Source organism: Macrobrachium rosenbergii, chromosome 2 (genome assembly GCF_040412425.1).
Source record: "Macrobrachium rosenbergii isolate ZJJX-2024 chromosome 2, ASM4041242v1, whole genome shotgun sequence".
NCBI lineage: Eukaryota > Metazoa > Arthropoda > Malacostraca > Decapoda > Palaemonidae > Macrobrachium > Macrobrachium rosenbergii.
The window spans coordinates 16440668-16465667 of NC_089742.1; the positions used below are offsets into that span (position 1 = coordinate 16440668).

At 35.9% G+C, this 25000-nt stretch overlaps 1 protein-coding gene across 6 annotated transcripts in view; it reads right to left on the reverse strand.

Moving 5' to 3' along the window:
• LOC136843892 (uncharacterized) overlaps positions 1–25000 on the reverse strand; it is a 184614-nt gene that overhangs the window by 95 nt on the left and 159519 nt on the right. For 4 of the 6 annotated variants that reach the window (XM_067112793.1, XM_067112782.1, XM_067112774.1 and 1 more), the window contains 3 exons: positions 7680–7836; positions 1392–4405; positions 1–541 (listed from right to left, as the gene is read on the reverse strand). The exon at positions 1–541 is cut by the window's left edge and continues 95 nt beyond it. In XM_067112793.1, coding sequence (XP_066968894.1) covers positions 508–541; positions 1392–4405; positions 7680–7836 — 3205 coding nt within the window. In that variant the 3' untranslated portion in view covers positions 1–507. Of the gene's footprint in view, positions 542–1391; positions 4406–7679; positions 7837–14323; positions 14451–25000 lie in introns of those variants that run through there. The other 2 variants (XM_067112818.1, XM_067112809.1) reach the window with 2 other exon arrangements.

Here is a 25000-nt window from a genome sequence, read left to right on the forward strand (position 1 = left end):
AATTCAAAATTGTAACGACACAAAGTTTAAAATGACTCACAATTACTCTTGGATGTGAACATTATTTTGAAAAGGCACATTCCTGAAGATAACTGACTGAAACAAACAAAGTTAAAAAGTAGGTTTATTTTCTTCTCTTTCTTTCCATTGTTACTACTGTCTACGGTCGACGAAGGGAGTCACGTCTTCTTAGCGTATATACTACTGCCATAGCTGTAACTCGATGAACGAAAAAGCGATTTACCCTTAATATTTTCATCTTTTCCCTCTTATGGCCATTTTTAACTTTTCCCTTCTGTTCTCTTCATATTTATTTGTATCGGATCTAAGCCCACCTTTTTTTAGCCTTCCTCAGAAAAAGATTTGCCTTCCTCCTGACTCCTATCAGGGTTCACCCAAACTTTGGTATTCCAGTATCGCTGTAATTCAGGAAACGTCGAATTATTGAGATATCCTGCTGGTTGTAACTTGACTGAGCTGATGACAGGCGGTGCAGATGTTGCTCTTTCAACGGGAAGTAGGAAAATCACTTTTGCTCCTCCTGTGATAGAAAAGAAAAACAAACAATTAAATTGTTTGGAAGTATATGGAATATGACAAGCACCTGATTAGTAGAAATAAGAGAGAGAGAGAGAGAGAGAGAGAGAGAGAGAGAGAGAGAGAGAGAGAGAGAGAGAGAGAGAGGGTAGAAGTGGAATAACTATTAACAAAAGAATAATTTCTCTTAAAAAAATCACAAATGTTCTTCGGTTGCGTTATTGCATAAGGCTTTGGTCTTGTTGTCACAGCATTCTCTAGATCTGACTTTCGAGTAATCTAATCTGCTATCTGATATACTTTGTATACAGTTTTATTTTTCTTCAGGTCAGTATCATTGAGGGAAATTTTCTCTTCACAAATGATTTCACTGCCCATTTCCGCTTTTAAGAAACATTTATGTAAAAAAAAAAAATTAATGCAATATACCGAATGAACAAATTTCTCGGCACTTTGACACGGTTTTAAGTAGCACTCATCGTTATTAAATCAAGCACGATAGAAGTTTTAGAATACTTAGAGCTAGGTTTTGTTGTGAATGATTAATAGAAAATAATCTTAGCGAATCAAATTCCATAAAGTCAATGTATTTGACATGTGTAGCTAAATCACGTCTTTATGCTTAATGGAAGTAAATATAACCATTTCAAAATACTTAATAAGCAAATTTTGGAGAGCAGAGCTAAATGCAAGGACAATGTTTCTTCCGAATTCCTGTATGCAAAATGAAAGTTTAAATGATAAGCAATATTTTCATCTTAACTTAGAAGCTGTTTTTCCTTTGACTAATGGACATTTAAGATATTTGTTGAAGGTCAATTCATGTAATCAGTTATTTGAAATAAGAAACTTACAAATAAACTTGAATTGATGGTACTTTTTTGGTCAGTGCGGAAAAGGTTTCGCCATTCTGAATGGACAAGAATTCAGTTGTTGTTACTTTCATTACTTGAAATTCTGAAAGGCTTCGTTTTCTTGATAATAATTTCTCTTCTATCTCTTCCCAATCATATGTGTTTTCCTTCAGTCCTATTCTAATTTTGTCCCTTCTCAAGGCATCCGCTATATCAGATTCCTGTCCTGCCAGGGAAAAAGGCTTAAAGATGATGACTTTGTCACTGAGGTTATCTGGGGAGTGATGGTAAGGCTTTACTGTCGGTTGTTCCTTAGTTAATGCGAAGTCACCTTCCTTTGCCGCATCCTCTTGTTTAGTCTGGGGCTGATGGTAAGGAGGTAAGGTCAATTCTTTGTTAGTTAAAGTGACGTCACCTTCCTTCACCGCACCCTCGTGTGTAGGCTGAGACTGATGATAAGGAGGTGAGCTCAATTGTTTCTCAGTTAAAGTGATGTCACCTTCCTTTGCCGCACCCTTGTGTTTAGGCTGAGACTGATGATAAGGAGGTGAGCTCAATTGTTTCCCAGTTAAAGTGAAGTCACCTTCCTTCGCCGCACCCTCGTGTGTATGCCGAGACTGATGATAAGGAGGTGAGCTCAATTGTTTCTCAGTTAAAGTGAAGTCACCTTCCTTCACCGCACCCTTGTGTGTAGGCTGAGACTGATGATAAGGAGGTGAACTCAATTGTTTCTCAGTTAAAGTGACGTCACCTTCCTTCGCCGCACCCTCGTGTGTATGCCGAGACTGATGATAAGGAGGTGAGCTCAATTGTTTCCCAGTTAAAGTGAAGTCACCTTCCTTCGCCGCACCCTTGTGTGTAGGCTGAAACTGATGATAAGGAGGTGAGCTCAATTGTTTCTCAGTTAAAGTGACGTCACCTTCCTTCGCTGCACCCTCGTGTGTATGCCGAGACTGATGATAAGGAGGTGAGCTCAATTGTTTCTCAGTTAAAGTGAAGTCACCTTCCTTTGCCGCACCCTTGTGTGTAGGCTGAGACTGATGATAAGGAGGTGAGCTCAATTGTTTCTCAGTTAAAGTGACGTCACCTTCCTTCGCCGCATCCTCGTGTGTATGCCGAGACTGATGATAAGGAGGTGAGCTCAATTGTTTCTCAGTTAAAGTGAAGTCACCTTCCTTCGCCGCACCCTTGTGTGTAGGCTGAGACTGATGATAAGGAGGTGAGCTCAATTGTTTCTCAGTTAAAGTGAAGTCACCTTCCTTCACCGCATCCTTGTGTGTAGGCTGAGGCTGATGATAAGGAAGTGAGCTCAGTTGTTTCTCAGTTAAAGTGAAGTCACCTTCCTTTGCCGTACCCTCGTGTGTAGGCTGAGACTGATGATAAGGAGGTGAGCTCAACTGTTTTTCAGTTAAAGTGACGTCACCTCCCTTCAACGCACCCTTGTTTGTAGGCAGGGACTGATGATAAAGAGGCACGTTAAACTGTTTTTTAGTTAAAATGACGTTATCTTTCTTCATCTCGCCCTCGAGATCTAGAAGTGCCCTTATTTTCTTGCTCAGTGTAGAAAGTGTTGCGCCATTTCGAATGGAATGGAATTCCGTTGCTGTAACTTGTATTACTTGAAATTCTGACAGGTACCTTTTTCTTGACAATAATTTCTCTTTTATCTCCTCCCAGCCATATGTGCTTTCCTTCAATACTATTTTGATTCTGTCTTTTTTCAAAACATCTGCTATATCAAATTCCTGTCCTGACAGGGAATAAAAATTGAAGATAATGACTTTGTCACTGAGGTTATCTGGGCAAGGTGCTGTCAGCTGTTCCTTAGTTAGGGCGACATCACCTTCCTTTACCGTATCCTCTTGTTTAGTCTCGGACTGATGACAAGAAGGCGAGCTAAATTGTTTCTCAGTTAAAGAGACGTCACCTCCCTTAGCCGCACGCTCGTGTGTAGGATGGGACTGACGAAAAGAAGGTACGCTCAATTGTTTCTCAGTTAAAGTGACGTCACCTCTCTTAGCCGCACCCTCGTTGGTAGGCTGGGACTGATGACAAGAAGGCAAGCTAAATTGTTTCTCAGCTAAAGAGACGTCACCTCCCTTAGCAGCACCCTCGTGTGTAGGCAGACTATCATCAACCAATAATGAATTTGTAACAATCCCTCTTTTCTGATTTTTTGCTAAGCCTTTAATGCTCCGGTTTTTCTCGGAAAGTTTTTTCTCCAGAAGTGCAATTTGTTCGTCTTTGTTTTGGAACTTGCCACCATTCTTACGGCTACGGGTTCTCTTCTTAATAAAATGAACTAAGATTATACCCAAGCATGATGCCATCGTTATGACGAGGATAGAAAGTACTATGACAAATTCAGTGAAGAAATCTTTCTTATCCTCAGTATTTTCAACGACAAATAATCTTCCATTGCTGGTTTTCCCTGTATGGGGTGCTCTAAAGTTCCCAGAAATGTTCTCAAGCATTAAAGTAGCGTTGGGATAAATCCAAAAGCTGTCGGCCGACACATTTTGAAGCGAACAGTTCTCTAATTTCGCGAGTCCATGTTGAACCACTAAGCCTCCAGGAGAGATAAACTCTATTTTTGTGGATTTCATACTGAATTCAGATCCATTAAGGGCAAGCTTCTGCAAGATGCCGATGGAAGACCCATCCACTGTCAACGATGCTACCTTTATCGAAGGTTCAGATACGTTGAGTACTTCTATATGTGAATTTAAAATGTTCGCCTTTGTGAGAGAGTAAACTGTCGTCAGGGATAGCAAGGTACAGTTTTCTAGGTCAATTTCTTCCGCGTTCCGTGGAATCTTGCTAAGAAGAGTATCTTTGGCTGTGAGTTTTATCGTTTGATTACACAAGTCTAGCTCCGTCTCTTCTATTTCGACTTTTCCAATGTTGTTCAGAGCTAAGTTGGTACAAATCGGTAGATTCAGATGAAGCTCAGCTATGTTATATACGTAAATGATGCCGACCGTTTCGTTCGTATGTCCAAGGTAAATGGTGTTCTGTAACGGCAAGAAAAAAAAGAATGTTGAATTATTACATATTTTTATACACCCTGTGCATTACGTGGCATATTTAACCAAATGACCTGATTCTCTTAAAATAACGTAAGTGCAGAGAAATATGCGTGATTATCTTTCCCATTCATCCCACATAACGCTAGTAAAAGAAGAGACTCTCATGAATATCCTACTAAGCGGCTCTAATGCCGTTTTGTTGTGCCCTTGACAGACACTCATCTGCATCACTGAGCTTTTCCCTATTGTTATTTTCCTCACTTCAATGGAATGATATGCCTTCACTTTTTCAAATAGTTTTACCTCACGCCAATGAATACTCAAGGATTTGGTGAGACGCGTAAAAGTGTCTAACACAACCTTGCACTTTTAATTTCCTTATGCCTTGGAAATGTACAACGATACATGTCCCTAAATATCTTTTCAAACCTATTACTTCCATTTTCTAATATCTAATATTAATACCAATCGCTACTGGTTTCATAGTTTCTCGTTCTTGTATAAAAAAGTCACGTCATCTCTAAAATTATCAGTCTTATAATTCTCTGCTAGTTATTACCACAGTAGCAACGTGAGGTCTTCCATTAATTACCCCTGTACATCTAAGTTATATCTGTGAAATGTACGTCTGTTTAACGTGATCACAAAGAGGACCTCTTAAACTACTTTAAAGGCATCGATTTTACATTTGTATCGTTTTAAAAGTACACTAATTTCACATAAAAATAGAACGTACTTTGAAATAAATCTATGCTCTCTCCCTCTCTCTCTCTCTCGTACTCCATGGGATAAACAAATTTCATTTTGCATTTGTTCGTACAGGACTTTTATGCGAATCATGTTTCAGTATATAAAAAAGCATTAACACAACTATATCTTTTAGAAGGAGGCACTGTAAAGAAAAAAATTTTAAGCGAGAACCTATGAATTTATATATGGGGTGCCAGATTAGCTCTGTACAGTCAGATACTTAGCACTGGAAAACTTGCATATGAGTTGTCATATACTTATCTATGTGTACTTTATGCAAACAAAGCGGAGACTCAGTTAAAGTTTGTGTTTTATTCATTATCGTTGCAAAGTTCTCCAATCAGCTGGTAAGCTACAGGAAGTGCAAAGGAGAAATAAAGCATTTATGAATATCGCATATTTCATGATGGGTGCAAACAGAACTTGGAGAAATGAGGCGATGCCTGAGGAATATCAGTTATAGAAGGTGACAGAAAATATTGGGGTGATTAAAGAGAAATTTGTCTTTTAGTCGTTATAAGACTGTGGCACAAATTGCTATCTCATAAAACGAAATGGTGTGCGAGAATATGGCTCAAAATTATCCGCACAGTTATAGCATCTCCGGGTAAACATTAGCTTAAATTTTGATGGCAAGAAAAATAGGGGAAAAATAATATATAGGTTTTAAACTAGCTTAAGAGTGTACAGTGACAAATGAACTAAGAATCTTGTGTATTCATGGCAAACTAAAATGACCAACTGTAGAAACATAAGAGGTAGGACAAATAAATTTAGTTAGAGTCTGACAACGGGTTAGAGCAAATATGTATATTGTGGACAGTAACAGCGGTTCCACAGGATATTTCATTCATCTAGGTATAACATTTAAATAGACTGGCATAGCCTCATGATGTGGACTAGTGTTGTGATGGCCTACTTTTCAAAGAAGCTGCGGAAGTTTACTTGGAAATCAAATAAAGTGAAGGTCCTGAGGTTTGATAGCCTACCGAGGAACAGCAGGTGAAGAAATACTGAAATTGAAGGTAGAGGGAAAGGCTATAGCAAGGATAACAGAAGATGCACAGTATAGTTGGGCAATGGTTAAACTTTTGGCTCTATATTTCTATCAACAAACGTTAAGTGAAAAGTATAATTATATTTCCATCGTAGACAATTTTACATCAAAGATTGTGGAACTGTGATCCGTGCAAATTGACAAAGGATTTGGTGAGGAGGCTGGAGGCATTTGAATAAGAAATTCTAAGGAGATTATGTGAGCCAGTGAATCAATACAAAGTTGTTATGGCCAGTTGAGAGAACAGTTGAAGGAAGGCTAGTTAGCAAAGTCCCGAGAGGATAACTAACAGGAGAAAGTATCAAGAAAGTATTAACGTGGTTAGACATCACCACAAAGATTTGGAAGGCAAAGTTTAAAGCAACTAGTTTGAGGGAAAGAGTGGAAAGGCTGGGGTAAACGTAAGATTATCCATCCTCTAAGATGGCAGCGTGATTCTACCGGAATAAAGGTGTGCTCACCACTAAATAATAATCAGTACAAAGGGCTCGCAATGTCTGCTCTTTAAAAGAGGGCCTTCCAGAAAATCACAGGTCATAAGATTACTTGCATATTTCTTCTTCTCATTACGCATGTACTCTCACTCTAAATTATGCCAAACTTTCCCCTTGAATAACATGGCATAAGTCCTTGCTTACTATAGTACTAGTAAAATCCTGGCAAACATTTTGTACCTTGATGTTCTTAATATATTGCGTTTTCCAGATGATTTTCTTGGCACATGCACAACTATGAACATTAATGAACTGTTTGTTGATATTTATAGAATAACTTTTTTGCTTCCCAGTTCACCCAGTAAAGATACCTTTAGAGTTTAGATAATCTTCGTTCCGGTTTTTGGGTTAAAGGGCAGTAAGCTAAGCGGGCAAAACAAGAGAGAGAGAGAGAGAGAGAGAGAGAGAGAGAGAGAGAGAGAGAGAGAGAGAGAGAGAATTTTCCATTGATCAGGAATTCGGGTGGCTTAGGTGTGCATGTTTTAGAGCAGAATCAGATTTTCACATGATTTCGAGTATACATACAATTATTTATCGCCAAGGTCTCCGAAAAATTCTAAGGAAAGCTGTTGTTACCAATTCTTATTTGGTAGAAAATTTGTATTTTTACACTAATCTGAAATTTCAGCATTTATAGGAATTTATATGGAATTCGAGATTTCAGTTTCACCAACAGCAGATTGGTTGATCGATTTATGGTGACTCTAAAACTGGTATCACAACATCTAGGTTATGAACTCCGACCGATAGCAGATTAAAAATTTTGTAGAGTTCAGTGAATTCTAAATATTTATCTTTCCAGCAAAATGACGGTCAGAGAAATGTTAACCTACCAGAGTAATCTGGAATTCTTATTAACTAAATAGCTATCAGTTACATTCTTACCACGAAGCAGTAAATGATCACAAGCATAACATTACCACCGTCACAAAAAAGAAACTTTTCTTGTATTACTTACAATACTGGAGTCCTGAAAATCACAGAAAAGTGAATCCATCCTGCGATCGCACTCCGGAAGTGACGTGTCGATCATCGGAACTTTCGTTTGAAGAGTCAGACCCAGGGCAAGAATGGAGAACCCAAATGCCGACCACGTTATTGAGTTCATCTCACACCTGAAAACGATAAAATTTATCAGAATTGGCAGTAATTAAATATTATTGCTTCATTGTTATTCAGAGATGACTTAAAAAGAGGAGGAGTAACATTTTTCATCACAGGAATTTAAAACAATCTACCAAAGCTAGTAATCAAGTTTTTAATCCCCTACTTGGTTATTTGGTGAGGGACACTAGTTTAAACGATAATTCTAACTAAATCATTCTTACTAGCAATACCAGAATGTCTCCTCATTTCAGTCATATGTTATATTTCATACAATCAATATGCATGAATATATATATATATATATATATATATATATATATATATATATATATATATATATATATATATATATATATATATATATATATATATATATATATATATATGCCTAAAAAATCACAGTATCAGTGTATAAGCGAATCCCACAGGAAAATGACAGGCAGAAGTTCAGTACCAGGCGCTTTCACGTTTATTAACGCATCATCTGGGCACAAATGAGACACAAATGAAAAGAAGATTACGAAATAAACAAAAAGAACAAGAACACCAGATGGTCAATCGTCAAAGGGTAATAAACAGAAAGGTACTCCAGGATAATCCGGGATCAAGCAGTCACAACTAAAACAATAGATCTAACTAGAAAAGAAACGGAAGTTTAGCCATGCAAAATCCAAATGCATGTATAAAACTGAATACCAGATGGTTAATTGCCAAGGGGTAATAAACAAAAAGGTAATCCAGGAAATTCCGGGATCACTCGGTCACAAACTAAAACCTTATACTTAACCATAATGAAATACGGAATCTTACCCATTCAAACTGTAGAAACATGTATAAAACTGATTACTAATTTTGCTTATATTTATCAACAACTTTTTAAATTATGAAGGCATCAAGTTTAAACAAACCAAGACTTAAATTTAGAACACTTTCATTATTTGGCCTGGTAAAACAAGATTCAAAGATATTCCTTTTACCTGTGTCGTTGCACAGGACCAAAGATCTTGCGTCACTCAAGTTAATAGGATGATCTAAATCTCTCATACGTATGAATAATGCATTCGATATTTGGCCAGTTCTCACAGAATATTGGTGTTGTTTGATTCGTTGTGAAAGTGATTTCCCAGTTTGTCCACAATATATTTTATCACACTTTTTAAAGGAATTTCATAGAAGCTGCTAGAAACATCTTTAGGAGAATTTTTATTACTAAACTCTTAATGTTAAAATTACTGAAAACATTTATGTTGAAAAGCTTTAAAATTCTCGGAATTTGTAAAATCATTTCATCATACGGCAATCTGAGAACATTATACCTGCTGAATTCAAGTTTGTAATTAGTTAAATAAAATGTTTTTCTGTCTCTTTTCCATGCTACATCTACAAAGGTACTTGGATATTTAAGTTTCAAAGCAATATTATAAATAGTTTTGGTCTCAGCATCAATGAACTGCGGGCTACAAACGCGCAAAACCCTTAAGAACATTCCAGAATTTAACATATTGTTGGTGATTGGAATAATAATGAACAAAAGAGACAATGTTAATTGATATTCGGAAAGGTGAAATTTCTATCATGTCTATGGACAGTTGCATCAAGAAAATCTAAATTACAATTTCTTTCTGCCTCTACAGTAAATTTTATACAGGCAAATAAATTATTTAGCTAAACCAGAAATTCCTGGAGATTTTCGTGAACTGGCCAGATACAGAAAATGTCATCCACATACCTAAACCATATAATTTTTCGGGGCAAAATTCTTAGTAAGGATTTTGTCTCAAAAAATTCCATGTAAATATTGGTAAGGACAGGAGATAAGAGATTACCCATAGCCATGACAAACTTTTGTACAAAAAATCCCCCATTAAAAGAAAATTTACTATCTTCGATGCATAACCTTATAAGATTAGTGAGGTTTGCTACAGTTAGAGGAATATCATAACTTTCTAATTCTTCCTCTAAAATTTCAAGTAAATCATCTACAGGCACTTTTGTAAATAAAGAGACAACGTCAAAACTAACCATAGTAAAATCAAGAATCGGATGCTGGATTATTGCTATGGTAAATTAAGAAGGTGATGCAACCGTCTTGAAAGGAAGCTTCAATTCAAGCTGAAGAACCTTATTGATGAATGCGACTGGACTAAACATGCCACGTGATCTTTATGGTTAATTTTTCTAAATGGCCTGTAAAAATTCTTACACCTTTGATAGGACACATTTCTAATACGAATGTAAAAAATAATGTCAACTTTATAAACAAATTGAATAGTCTGAATTAGAAATTTAATTTTACTTTGGTTAGTTTTGATGTTGTCTCTTTATTTACAAAAGTGCCTGTAGATGATTTTTGAATTTTTAGAGGAAGAATGAGAAAGTTATGATATTCCTTTAACTGTAACAAACCTCACTAATCTCATAAGGTTATATATCAAAGATAGTAACTTTTCTTTTAATGGGGGATTTTTTGTACACAAATTTGGCATTTATGGGTAATCCCTTGTCTCCTGTACTTAGTAATATTTACATGGAATTTTTTTAGACAAAATTCTTACCAAGAATTTGGCCCCGAAAAGTTATATATGGTTTAGGTATGTGGATGCTATTTCCTGTCTCTGGCCAGTTCACGAAAATCTCCAGGAATTTGTGATTAAGCTAATTAATTTAGTCCCCTCTATAAAATTTACTTTAGAGGAAGAAAGAAATTGTAATTTGAATTTTCTTTATGTAACTGTCCATACACATGATAGAAATTTCACCTTTTCAGTCTTTCGAAAATCAACTAACATTGTCTCATTAGTTCATTATTATTCCAATCACCATCAAAATGTTAAGTTCCCTGTCTTTTCTGGAATTTTCTTAAGGGCTTTGCTTGTTTGTAGCCCGCAGTTCATTGATGCTGAGACCAAAACTATTTATGATATTGCTTTAAAACTTTAATATCCAAGGACCTTTGTAGATGTAGCACGGAAAAGAGCCAGGAAAACATTTTACTTAACTAATTACAAACTTGAATTCAGCAAGCATAATATTCTCAAATTGCCATATGATGAAAGGTTTTCTACAAATTCCTAGAATTTAAAGCTTTTCAACATAAATGTTGTTTTCAGTAATTTTAACGTTAAGAGTTTAGTAATAAAAAATTCTTCTAAAGATGTTTCGGGCAGCATCTATGAAATTCCTTGTAAAAAGTGTTATATAATATATATATATTGGACAAACTGGGTAATCACTTTCACAACGAATCAAACAGCACCAATATTCTGCGAGAACTGACCAAATATCGAATGCATTATTCGTAAATATGAGAGATTTAGATCATCCTATTAACTTGAGTGACGCAAAATCTTTGGTCCCGTGCAACGACACAGTTAAAAGGAATATCATTGAATCTTGTTTTATCAAGTCAAATAATGAAAGTGTTCTAAATTTAAGTCTTGGTTTGTTTAAACTTGATGCCTTCATAATTAAAAAAAGTTGTTGATAAATATAAGCAAAATTAGTATTCAGTTTTATAAATGTTTCTGCAATTTGAATTGGTAAGATTCCGTATCTCTTATGGTTAAGTATATGGTTTTAGTTTGTGACCGAGTGATCCCGTATTTTCCTGGATTACCTTTTTGTTTATTACCCCTTGGCAGTCAACCATCTGGTATTCAATTTTATACATGCTTTTGGATTTTGCATGGCTACCTTTTGGATTTTGTATGGCTAAACTTCCGTTTCTCTTCTAGTTAGGTCTATGATTTTAGTTGTGACAGCTTGATCCCGGACTATCCTGGATCATCTTTCTGTTTATTACCCTTTGACAATTGACCATCTGGTATTCTTGTTCTCTTTGTTTACTTTGTAACCTTTTCATCTGTGTCTCATTTGTGCCCAGACGATGCGTTAATAAACGTGAAAGCGCTTGGTACCAAACTCCTGCCTGTCATTTTCCTGTGGATTCTTTATATATATATATATATATATATATATATATATATATATATATATATATATATATATATATATATATATATATATATATATATATATATATATATATATATATATTAATATATACAGTATATATGTATATATATTATATATATACAGTATATATATATGTATATATATATATATATATATATATATATATATATATATATATATATATATATATATATATATATATACATATACATACATGATTATTATCACTTTTGTACATGATTCATTTATCACACATTACCACAGGTGAAAAATAAGAAACGGGGTGTAGGTCCTGACCGGTTTCGACTTTATTTCCAAGCCATTGACGAAGGACTGATAAAGAGTATGAGAAGTCACAAATATATATACTACAAGAACAGTACTGACGAACATACACAACCGTTAGAGACTACATATCCCCACTCAGGCCGGTGTCGAGGTAGGAGTGGCCTTTAAAACTCATTTGGCTAAAAATCACAATATACTCTCAGGGGACATTGCTGGTAAACAAACCATACTCCACCTCAGATCCACACCTGACAGGTGTCACGGAGGCGGAGTTTGGAAACTCATCAACATTACTACCCTCGTACTGTGTTTACAAATATGATAATCCTATTTTCATACATCTCTGCTGCCTACCTTAAAGTTTAAACAATTTACAAATTTCTTTTGATATTAAAGGATCAAGTTTATACATCCCTTGACTGATATTCATATTATGGTTGTAACTTTCTTTTATAAAGCTAGATTCAATGATATTCCTTTCCAGTGCATTATTAGAATATACAATCCTTTTAAAGGCCACTCCTACCTCGACACCAGCTTGAATGGGGATATATAGTCTCTAACGGTTGTGTATGTTCGTCAGTACTGTTCTTGTAGTATGTATATTTGTGACTTCTCATACTCTGTATCAGTCCTTCGTCAATGGCTTTGAAATATGTGTGATATATATATATATATATATATATATATATATATATATATATATATATATATATATATATATATATATATATATATATATATATATATATATATCATTAATCATGCCGAGAGCATTATTCATCTTGAACCGACAAGAGATATTTTGGTAACAAAAGGCACATTATACATCATATCTTTATCTAATCAGTTTCCTGTGATAGCAGACTGTTTGGAGTGGCACTTGTTCCTCTCCATCTTAGGTTTATTTCTACAACAATGTGCTCTGTTATATGAACGTATGTAGCGCATAAACCCTCGGTACATGTAAACCTCAGTCTTGTATAACTCCATTCTGCCTTATCTGTTTATGTATTTAGAAACAATAGTATGTGTTGTACATAGCTGTAATCGTTTTTCTAACTTGATCTTATCTAACTGAAGGCTTAAATCTATGTGTTAAAACGCTCCGCCGGCTGTAGGTATCGTACTTGTTTGTTTCTTGATTTATGTGCGCTATGAAGAGTCTGTTATGTATACGTTAGTACTATATATCATGAAATAACACACCGATTACCCACTTCTGCACAAACCTGCTCAATGACAAGAAAAAAAATATAGGTTGGAATGTAAGTTGCCGTGACAATTCGCTCATGCCAGGTTAACTTTCTTTCCTGAAATAATGGACAAGATAAAAGGGGTAATGTAACCCTATGTATTACTCATCGAACTGTTAAAATTTACAAGCATTTATTTTTTATTTTATGAATTTTACGACCTATGTCTGCTTGGCATGAATAGCTGAAAAAATTAATAAAAATTTATCTTCTTTGTTTCTTATCTCATCTTTTGCTGGGTTTCTAATTCTACAGTATATCTTACTTATAGTGCATATTCATAGTTTCTGAAGACAAGTTAATGTCAGTCTTCGAAAAGACATCCACGGAGATAAAATGATTTAATTTTTTGTTTCAGAATGTCGAACGTATTCTTCAAGGAATTTCTGTAGTCGTCATTATTGTTTAAAAATACTGCACGGAATAGGATGTATCTTAAGTATATCTGCAATTTCCTCAACGATTTCTTTAAAGAAACTGAGTTAAGACACTGCACTAGGAAAATTAAGTATATTTCAAAATGGTCGAATATCTTTACCAGAATTACTTCGCTTCATTTTCTAAGATTCAGGACGCCATTATCAGGTAAATTTCAGACAATTGATCTTTTTATAAATGAAAGAGGCCCATTGCGGGACGTGTTGGTACACCACATCGTTTGTACTTTTGAATAGCATCGTCAGAAGCTTATGCATACTATGGGGGAGATTATTATGTGTCATTCAGGCGTACTAGAATTTCTACACAGACACAAGTTCATATATAAAGTCAATAACATTTTCACGAATTTATGTAGATACATCTCAAGTGGTCCACGACAATTCAGACGAGCTGCATATGAAGCAGCTCCAAATTTATGATATCCATTAACGGCACTAACAATATCTGGGTCCTTTTCAGTGGTAAAACTTCTAATTACAATGGATGTCACAAGCTGGGAATCGCTGATAACAAACAGGTAGGGTTAAGTACTTACAAGGTAGGCTTGATTTCAATAAAGGCCGATTAGATCCTTTAGTGCACTTGCTAAAATATGGGGCAAATAAACTTAAAGCATTTGATAGGATAGTTTACGTGAAGTCCTGTACAGATCAGTACTTGGCAGCATATCTTATCATATCTATAGCATTCATTATCTAAATCTCTAGATAAGAACAAAGAATTGGTAAATAACAGGATAATGGAAATAAAAGTTTTAACAAAATTTCTCGCCAAGAAGAGCAATATCTCAACCTAACTGGATCGTATAGCATGAATTATCTATGCTTCTAAATTTTTATGCTTCAAAATATTTCGTCGACGAAAGTGACGATTATTTCGACGGCCTGTCCTACTGAACTCTCTATCCTAATTAATGTTATCTGAAAAGGAGAAGCGTGTTACCATTCACTTGCTCTTATGATCCTTTTTGTACCCTTTCTTTCTCCACAGGTGTTATGCACGAAAGAAACATTTGGGATTATCTTTATTTTATTTCCAAATCTTCCAATTATAGACGAACACTTACATTTAAGGATCCTTATTGCTTATTTTTGTTTGAATATTTGGTCTTAGAATGATTTCAGTACCTGCTTGTTTAGCAATATAACACAAATGTAATTTCATATATTAAACGTCTCGCCTCACTGCTGATCAAAAACATATGCCGAGTGACTCTACCCAGGGCAGAAGGCCGAAGTAACAATTCATGTAATCCTTAATAGTGGCAAACAAGATATTCCTTTTGTGCTTAGATTCCGTAAAGGGAAGTTCGGTGAGATGCAACGAAGCGTCCTTGGGAAACTTACATTAAATATCCCAATAAGAAAAATAACGAGAAGGAAACCCTTTCTGTTGGAGAAACCACGCATTCGTGTATATATGCTATTTGGGCATATTTTCTCTTTTATGCAGTTTCTGTTGAAGTCAATGGCATTATTTGTAGACACTGTCTTTTAATTAGACTTTGAATCACCTTATACTTCCTGTTCTTCTCTTCAGGAATAAGGAGAAATGAATCCCATTTCTTTCCATTTCCTTCTTATAGTCGACGGACCATTTCCTTGCAGAGCGTCGGCGTCCCCTGGAATGAACTACAACTTAACATATACAGTTTTACTTAAAACATGTGGGCTTAACAACTACACCGACAATGTGAAACATGACGTCATTAGGGTAATGAATTTCTATCGCTCGTTGAGTCTTATCATCTTGCTGGTGGTCTGTGCAGCAGTAAGGGTATTTCTGGTGCTCTGTAAGAGATGCCCCATGCCACGGCGTGTAACAAAGGGCATGGGCAAATGGCTATAGTCCCATCTCTGGCTAGCAGTCTTGACTGGCTCCATTGTTGGTAGTTTCTGTCATGTTCAAGAGTGTTTTTTCGCTCGTTTCTCCTTTCAGATTCTTATTTTTAAGAAGGGAGGATGACGTCCATGTTCCTTTGTATGTTCACTGCAGTTCTTTATTGATTTATAGATACGGTAACCGTTATTTGCCATCCCTGGAACTGGTCTTCTCTATGCACGTTCTCTGTGCCTTCTAATAGTTCTTCCAGTGTAGGTTGACAATCGTGGACATCTAAGTAATGTTGGAATATCTCCCTTGGTTAGGGTGGGCTTGCAATCACCTGCATAGGGCAGCAGTGGTGTGACGTATGTAGCAATTAGTGAGGGCTAGACATCTCTTCAGTACAGTTTATATACTACACTGGTCGTCTTCCACATTTTTACACAGGACCAGTGTTATTCCGTATTATGAGGTTGCTGACTGAAGGAACATGTCAAGCCCTCAACGATTGCTACATACATTGCACCACTACTACTCTATGCAGGCAATTGCAAGCCCACCATAACCAAGGGGTAATATTTCAACAATAGGTAGATGTTCACGTTTGTAAACCTACACTAGAAGAATTATGAGAAGGTGCAGGGATTGTGCTTAAAGACTGGTTTCAAAGTTTGCAAATAGCGGAAGCCATAAGCATAAATTAACAAAGGCCTGCATTGAACATACAAAGGAGCACAGACTTCATCCTCCCTTCTTTATGGAAATCACAAGACATCTGTGAGAATCCAAAGGGAGAAATGAGCAACAATACACTCCTGAACAAGAGAGAAACCACCAACAACAGAACAAATCAAGATTATCATTCAGGAACAGGAATCACACCCTCACCCATGCCTTTTATTACATGCAGTGGCATAGGGCATATCATACAGAGAACCAGAAATGCCCTTGCTGCTTCACAGACCAGCAGCAAGAGGATGAGAACCACGGACCAATAGATATTTATCTTCCCAGTGATGTCAGATTTCACACTGTAAGCATAACTATCAAGTCTGCAAATCATAATAAAAACTGTGTAGGTCAAATTGTGATTTAGCAGCTCGTAGAAGAAAATGTACACGGTGTGGACTCTAAATCAACATAAACAAGAAGAAAGCCATGGCAATACAGTATGGCCAAACTTCACCCAACCTTCTGCTCAAAGGAGACCCTATAGAATAAGTGAGCAGCTACTCATATCTGGGAATTTGTATTGCTAACGCACTATCTCCCGAGAAGGATATGCAGCTACTCAAGGTCAAAACAAGAATTAGACTCAATGCATTAAACAGGATCACAACTCTGTAATGAGCAGCCATAAATCACTTACAAAGAAGGTATACGAGGTAGCGAGTAAGAGGCAGAGTCAAGGTGTACTCTAATTTATTGACACAAAATCCCTGACAGGTCAAGAACTCTTGCGAACGGAAATGTAGCATTTGACATTAAGGAAAAACAAGGTGACATCTATATACAGTCAGATGGGTTTTCTCACACCTGAAAAATAGTGAATAATTAGGAAGAGATTTCAAATATATATGGTTGGAAAGCCTATGGCGTCTGACATATGTTAGTATTTACAGTCCTATAATGACATAAAGTAGCATCTGAAAAGTGCGTAAAAGATTGCTTGAATCAGGATCACTGGACCTGTGTTTCTTGGGAGTGCTTGGTGCATCACGTAGATTTCTGTTTTGAAGTGGAGATGCTCTGAGGGTCCAAGCAACTGATTGGGACCTCACAAAGGTACTACATACAAATTATCAGGGCACAAGCAGAATTCACAGAGCCAGTCCTGACTAGTCTTAGGAAGGATCAGCAGCAAAACTGGAGGACATCTAAAGCAATGCCATGAGACTGATGCTAGGGCCCCAATGTAGAGAAGAATATATCTCCTGAGGGTGGAGATACAGCTACAATCTCTTACCCAAAGGATATGCCAAAGAAATGATGCTATACCTTGCAAAACCATCAAAAGCGTCAGCGAAGGAATGCTTAAGGACAAAATGTGTGCAGGCATAAATCTGCATGAGGTATTAAACCCTACGAAAATGCTTGCCAGCAGCCTACACCTAGGCCTGAGATAACTGAACATGCAGCACACAGTTAAGACCATGAAAAAGTATGTCCCACCTCAGGGATACTAAGAGTCAGTATCCCGTGTCAAAGACCCAATCCAGTACAACTTTATGGTGCTACCTGCAAGCAAAGCACTATGCAAAGCTTCATAGATGATGAAATCACATACCACACTAATGGATCAGTCAACCTACAAATACCATCAATGGCAGTGGAAATGTTTGCCCAAAACTTCAAAGCAAGCTGGAGGTTATCCAGTAATGCTTCAATTCTATGGACATCAGAATTGCTTCATATTGTTGCATTTGATTCTTAGGTTTTGTAGTAATAAGTGCATCTGAAAAGTGTGAAGAATTCGAGAAGCTAAGAGAGCATTGTGGTTATTACTGATATATACATACATACATATATATATATATATATATATATATATATACACACACACACACACACACACACACACACACACACACACATATATATATATATATATATATATATATATATATATATATATATATATATATATATATATATATATATATATATATATATATATATATATATATATATATATATATATATATACATATATATATATATATATATATATATATATATATATATATATATATATATATATATATATATATATATATATATATATATATATATATATATATATATATATATATATATATATATATATTATAATGTGTTATAATATATATAACCATTCTACAAATATGATGTGTCTGTGAAATTTTTTATGTTTTGCTTACAGATTCGTAATTTGTTATGAAATATGATGATATAATTTTCAGCTGTTTCATATGTTTTGAGGTGACTTTGTAATGTATAATCATTCTAGTTTATAACACGCTGTGTTCGTGGAAATTTAAGTGTTGTAGAGAGAGATATTTTTGAACCATTATCAGATCGCCACATCCTGTATTGACACAGATGGTTGGGGTGAAGGAAGAAAGGCAAGGGCCACTTTGCTTATCTCGATGATTTGACAGGCCTCTGCCAGAATGCTTTGTTATATGTTTATCATGTGCGTCTGTTCCATAGTTATTAGCTTTGCTATGCCTATTATATTTTCCATTATCTGAGTAGAAAGAATGAGGAAGTGAGAGAGATGAAGTTGACACGTTGACAGCCGACCCAGGATTTGGTCCAAAATACTTTTTCTGCTTAACCAAGGACAGGAAATGTCAATCATACAGATAAGAGCTCTGGCTTATTTTCTTCTGAGCCTTAGAATTCTCTGTGTGTATTCTTTGTGTATTCTATAGAATAGGAATAAGGTGTCCTGTGTATTCCCTATGTGTATTCTTTGAGTATTCTGGGAGGGCTTGAAGATAAAAGAGGAGTACTGAATGAAAAACAGTTAGTTAGGCAAAAGGGGTTACTGGCATAAAGTTCTCTCTCTCTCTCTCTCACTCTCTCTCTCTCTCTGCTTATAATAGGATATAAATTTGGGTCACCCTCCCACTAATGTTAGTAATTTTGTGAGTTACTTAAGATATTGGTATTTTACAAGCATTGAAAAAGTTTATAACAGTATACCACTTGTAAAAGGTAATGTGATGTTTACTGGTTTTATATTATGTTAAGAGTTAAAGTGATGTTCTAGGTGAAAGAGAATTATTATTTTGATAAGTGAGTTCTAATGTGTCTTGCTGCTAACTGTATCTTACTAAGTGCATATAATTGTGACTTGGCAGTGTTGTCTTTGAGAAAGTCTTAGAAAGACGTGAGTTAAGCCTTTTTCTTTTTTAAGTGAAGGTAATCTTTTGAAAGATTGATATAATCTTTGATTATATTTGTCTTAGTGAAATGGCTGTTGGTATATTTCCATTTTTGGATATTTCATTCTTATATGTCTGTGTTATCATATTGCTCCAATTTTATAATTAAACAGTGTTTTCCAAAGTTTGTGTTGGTGATTACTTAGCATTTTGTTAGTGCATACTTATTATTGAGATTTCAGTGAATACCTGTATTGACTCCCATTTATTAATGTTTTAGTGAACACCTGTGTTGGATTTAATTAATCAGGTATATATTTAAAACTTGAGTGTAAGTTAATGGTTTGAATTTTACTTAACCAAATTGCTTTCTTGATAAATTAAAGTTTCTGTGAATTAATCTTGATTAAGAAATGCTAAAATCTTACACTGTTGTCAAGTAATAGTAAATCTTTTTGAGACTGTGAAATCAGCTTTAACTTTTGTACTTGAAATAAATTTGTCTGTTTAAAGTTTTAAAAGCACAGTGTTTCCTTTTGACCATCAGTGATTAGAGAAATTAATGAATGTGTACAAGGTAAGTGATTTATCTGTCTAGTTCTCCTTTATCAAAGTGAAATAGAACCAAGGAAACCATTATAGTGTTTGTTGAAGTGATGCCCATTTTCCACTAGTCTGTTTATAGCTTATTAGTTGTTACCTCATCCTTAACTTGATAAAGTTACATTGATTTTTCAAGTGACAAGCAAGTTTTAAGGGATCACTGTACCTTTAGAGTATTCAGTCTTAATATTTTTATTATGAGGTTTCAAGGGTCTGGCTGAAATGAGGTAACTTTTGGTCTTATTGATTGTGTAAAAACCAGGTACTTGATCACCTAGTGACAAAATATTTGGTGGCCAGACCTGGGAGAGAATGGGATTGAACGGATAGGATGGGATTGAATGGGATTGAACCCCGGACCGAACCGTGATAAAATATTTGATGTCCAGACCTGGGAGAATTAGATAAAATATTTGGTGCCCAGCGTCCGGGAAGAACAAAATAGAATATCACTCCAGTTTATAGTTTATACTGGTGGTGTTAGGAATATATTTTCGTAGGAGGGTAAACATATAATTGTTTTGTAGTGTATTGTAAACTACTTAATTGAGTAAACTAGAGAAAATGGCTCTGTTTGAAGTTCAGGAATTTTTGAGCGCTACAACCATTAGAAAGTTATCCGAATCTCACTTGACTAAGGCGCAGTGGACTCTCATAGCAGTGACATGTGGGGTTAATGTTACTTTTGATATGATTGAGGCACAAGTCAAGTGTGTCGCAATCCAAGCATTAATAAGCTCTGGTAAAGTAGATGGAGAGTTAAGAGAGTCATATGAATTGTTGAATGCAGCCGAGGTAGAATTTACAAATATGCTAAGGCAAGAGAACGGTGATGTAGAGGCAGAACTTAGATGTTTAGAAATAGAAGAAAATTGGGGTCGACTGAAGCTGCTAGAATCAGAATAAAAGTTACTTAGGTTGCAGATGCAGGCTGATAAAGAAAAAGAAGAAAGAGAGAGAACAAAACATGTAAGGGAGTTGGAGTTAATCAGAGCTCGATCCATACTACCTGTAAACCCATATAACTATACCCAAGGTAATGCAGACCCTGTGTTTGATGTAGTAAGAGTACAGAAGTTAATTCCAAGGTTTTTAGAAGAAGCTCCAGATGAGTTTTTTGATCACTTTGAAAAAATAGCTTCAGGTATGGTATGGCCAGAGGATAAATGGTCAGTCTTGTTACAGAGTGTTCTCATTGGTAAAGGAAGAAGTGCCTATTTAGCCTTATCAGCTGATCAGTGTAAAGAGTACAAGGTACTCAAACACAATGTGCTATAAGTTTACCAGATGACCCCTGAATATTACAATGAAAGATTCAGATCTTTGAGAAAGGATGACAAGATAACTTTCTTGGATTATGCCTACAAAGTAAGATGTTTTAAATGATGGTTGGAGGCGGCTAAAGTTAAGTCTATGGACGAACTTGAAGAACTAGTGGTCTTAGAGCAATATCTAAGAAGAATTCCTGAACATATAAGAGCTTATTTGAGAGAGAGAGAGGCGAAGAAACTTGATAAAGCTGCTACTCTGAGAGACGACTATAACATAATATCCAGCAAAAAGAATTATACTGCCAAGTACCAGAACCAACAATTCACAAGTTATAGGTCTCAGTTGAGTTTTAAGAACAGTACTGTGAGAAACCCCTCTAATAACTATACCAGTACAAAGCCAGGATATGCCCCACAGCAGTGGAATGTTAAACCCTCACCTTCTAGTCTGTTCTCAAGACAGATGCAGAAAACTAATGTTGTTTGCTACAGGTGTGGAAGAGTAGGACATTATAATCGGGATTGCTGCAAGGTACACCAGCAGGTTAAGCCAGAGGGACAGGTGATAAGGGGTAACCAGGTAAAGCCAACTATGAAGAACAGTGCGGGAAAAAATGAAGAGAGCCAAGCTGAGTGCTTAGCAACCAGTGGAAATGCAACTTCCAGTAGTGAGTGGCTTAACAGTGAGGAGGCTTTTAAGCCATATATCTATGAAGGTATGCTGACAACTTCCTCTTTGAGTGTACAGGTACCAGTGAAGATATTATGTGATACAGGAAGTAATCATAGTGTGGTAGTTCGTGGTGCTCACCCACAGTTGGAGAAGAATCTCACCGGAGCTTCAGTTATTTTAAAGGGTATAGGAGGAGAGGAAGTAACTCCTATATGCCGCTTGTATTTGTCATGTGAATTGGCGACAGGGAATGTTGATTTTGCTGTAAAGGACTCACTAGCTGTTGAAGGTGTGCATGTTTTACTGGGTAATGAAGTTGGTGGTGTTCCCTTCATTCCTTGTCCTATAGTGACAGACAAACCATTAAGGATTAGTCCTACGGTAGATTTAGAGAAGAAAACCCCCACCTGTTTCCAAGTTGTGTAACTACCAGGAGTATGAAGAGAACTGAGCATAGAAGTGAAGAAACTGAGGATTTACCTGCACCAGAAGGATCAAGTGAAGGATCTTTGAGCTTAGAAGAGCTATTCCAGGAAAGTGAAGTTTCCCCTAATGTTAGTAATGAAGAAATTTCCGAAGAAGAAGAGGATCCTAGTGTTATTATAGAGACTCCGAGTAGCCAAAGTGTTCCTAAAGACAGTAGTGAAACTACAGAAGCAGAGTTAGCAGATATTGAGAGTTCAACCCTTGAAGCTGGTCAAGTGACTAGAGAGAAGTTAATAGAACTGCAGAAGAGAGATACAATGTTGCCTGATCTGTTCTTCAGAGTTGTTGATCAAGAAGAGATGCAACAAACTTCTACCTGTTATTATCAAAACGAAGGATTCCTAATGCGGTGAATATCATCAAATTTTGTTTCCATATCCATTGAGGAAGCAAGTGGTAGCAATAGCGCACGAGTCTGGACATATGGGAATCAGGAAGACTGTTGAGAAGATTATGAAGTATTTTTTTGGCCTGGACTTCACAAGGATGTTAGCAAATTTTGCAATGAGTGTCATATATGCCAGATAGCTGGAAAACCAAATGAAACTATTCAAAAGCTCCCCTACAACTAATAGAAGTTAGAGGAGAACCATTTAGCAAGGTGATAATAGCTGTGGTGGGTCCACTTCCGAAAACGAAGAAAGGAAATGAATATCTATTGACGTTAATGTGTCCAGTAACAAGACATCCTGAGGCGATTCCTGTAAGAAGTATAAGTGCAAAGGTTATTGCTGAGAAGTTGGTGGAATTTTTCTCCAAGTTTGGAATTCCAGAAATTATACAAAGTGATAGAGGGACGAAGTTTACCTCAGAAATATTCCAGGATGTGATGAACTTGAAAAGTATGTTAACCAAGTACTGTAATGAGTCGGGAAGAGAATGGATGTTGGTTTACCTTTAATGTTATTTGAGGTTAGGAATGCTTATCAAGAAAGTATGGGATGTTCGCCAAACGAAATTATTTCCGGTCGAGACGTGAGACATCTTTGAAAATTCTTGCGGAGAACTGGGAAGAAAATCAAGAGGAAGCCAAGAAGAATATGTGAAGAACTTGAGGAAAAGGTTAAAAGAAATGAGAAAATTCTCTTTAGAAAATTTGAAGATAAGCCAAAAGAAAATGAAAAGATAGTATGATGCTAAGACAAAGCTAAGAGATTTTAGTGTTGGACAGCAAGTTCTAGTGTTTTTCCCAGTGAAAAGGTTTCCCCTTACAAATAAATTGCAAGGTCCTTATGGGATAACAGAAAAGTTAAGTGATCGAACTTATGGGATTGGAACTCTAGGGAGGAGAAAATGACAGAGGAAGATGCATGTAAATCTTTTGAAACCCTACTTCTCAGAGACTACAACTGAGGTTATGTCTACTGTATAACCCAAACAACTTCATCTACAGAGGATGATGATGGCTACGAGTTGGGAGCTGAAAACGAGATGAACAATTCTTCAATATTAGAAAATTTGGAAAACAAACTAAAACATCTAAGTGTTGAACGAAGCAAAGAATTAATTGAGATGATTCAAAATTTCCCTGAGATTTTTACAGACATTCCTAAGTGTACTGACTTGAGAAAGCATGAGATAAAGATCAGAGAAGATGCTAAGCAATTCAAGCAAAGAGCTTACCATGTATCACCCTTTCATCGAGATGTTTTGACAAAGGAAGTTGAATTTTTATTGCAGCACGGATTGGCAGAGCCCAGTTCAAGTCATTACAGTTCTCCTTGTGTGTTAGTGATGAAACCAGATGGCTCGTTTAGGATGTGTACTGATTATAGGAATATGAATTCCATCAGTGCACCTGATAATTATTCCTTTTCTCTTATTGAGCAATTACTTGATAATATTGGGCAAGCCAAGGTTGTTACTAAAGTAGTGAAAGAGTTATAAAGATTTGTGAATATGCCTAGAGTTTATCGCCTATTCTGTGCTAGGTTTTCAGCCATAATAATTCCCCTGATTGATTGTATAATCTTGTTGTGAAAAGAGAGAGAACATTTTTTGGAGGGAGCAATGTAATTATAGATTATTTATCCCTTTCCGAATCGTTGGATTCTAACCCAGGATAATTAATCTTCTGGGGGGAGGAATATTATAATGTTATAATATATTTGACCATTCTACAAATATGATACGTGTCTCTGAAATTTTTGATGTTTTGCTTACAGATTCGTCATTTGTTGTGAAATATGATGATATAATTTTCAGCTATTTCATATGTTTTGAGGTGACTTTGTAATGTATAATCATTCGTGTTTATAACACACTGTGTTCATGGAAATTTAAGTGCTGTAGAGAGAGATATTTTTGAACCATTATCAGATCGCCACATCCTATATTGACACAGGTGGTTGGGATGAAGGAAGAAAGGCAAGGGCCTCTTTGCTTATCTCGATGAGTTGACAGGCCTCTGCCAGAATGCTTTATTATATGTTTATCATGTGTTTCTGTTCCATAGTTATTAGCTTTGCTATGCTTCTTATATT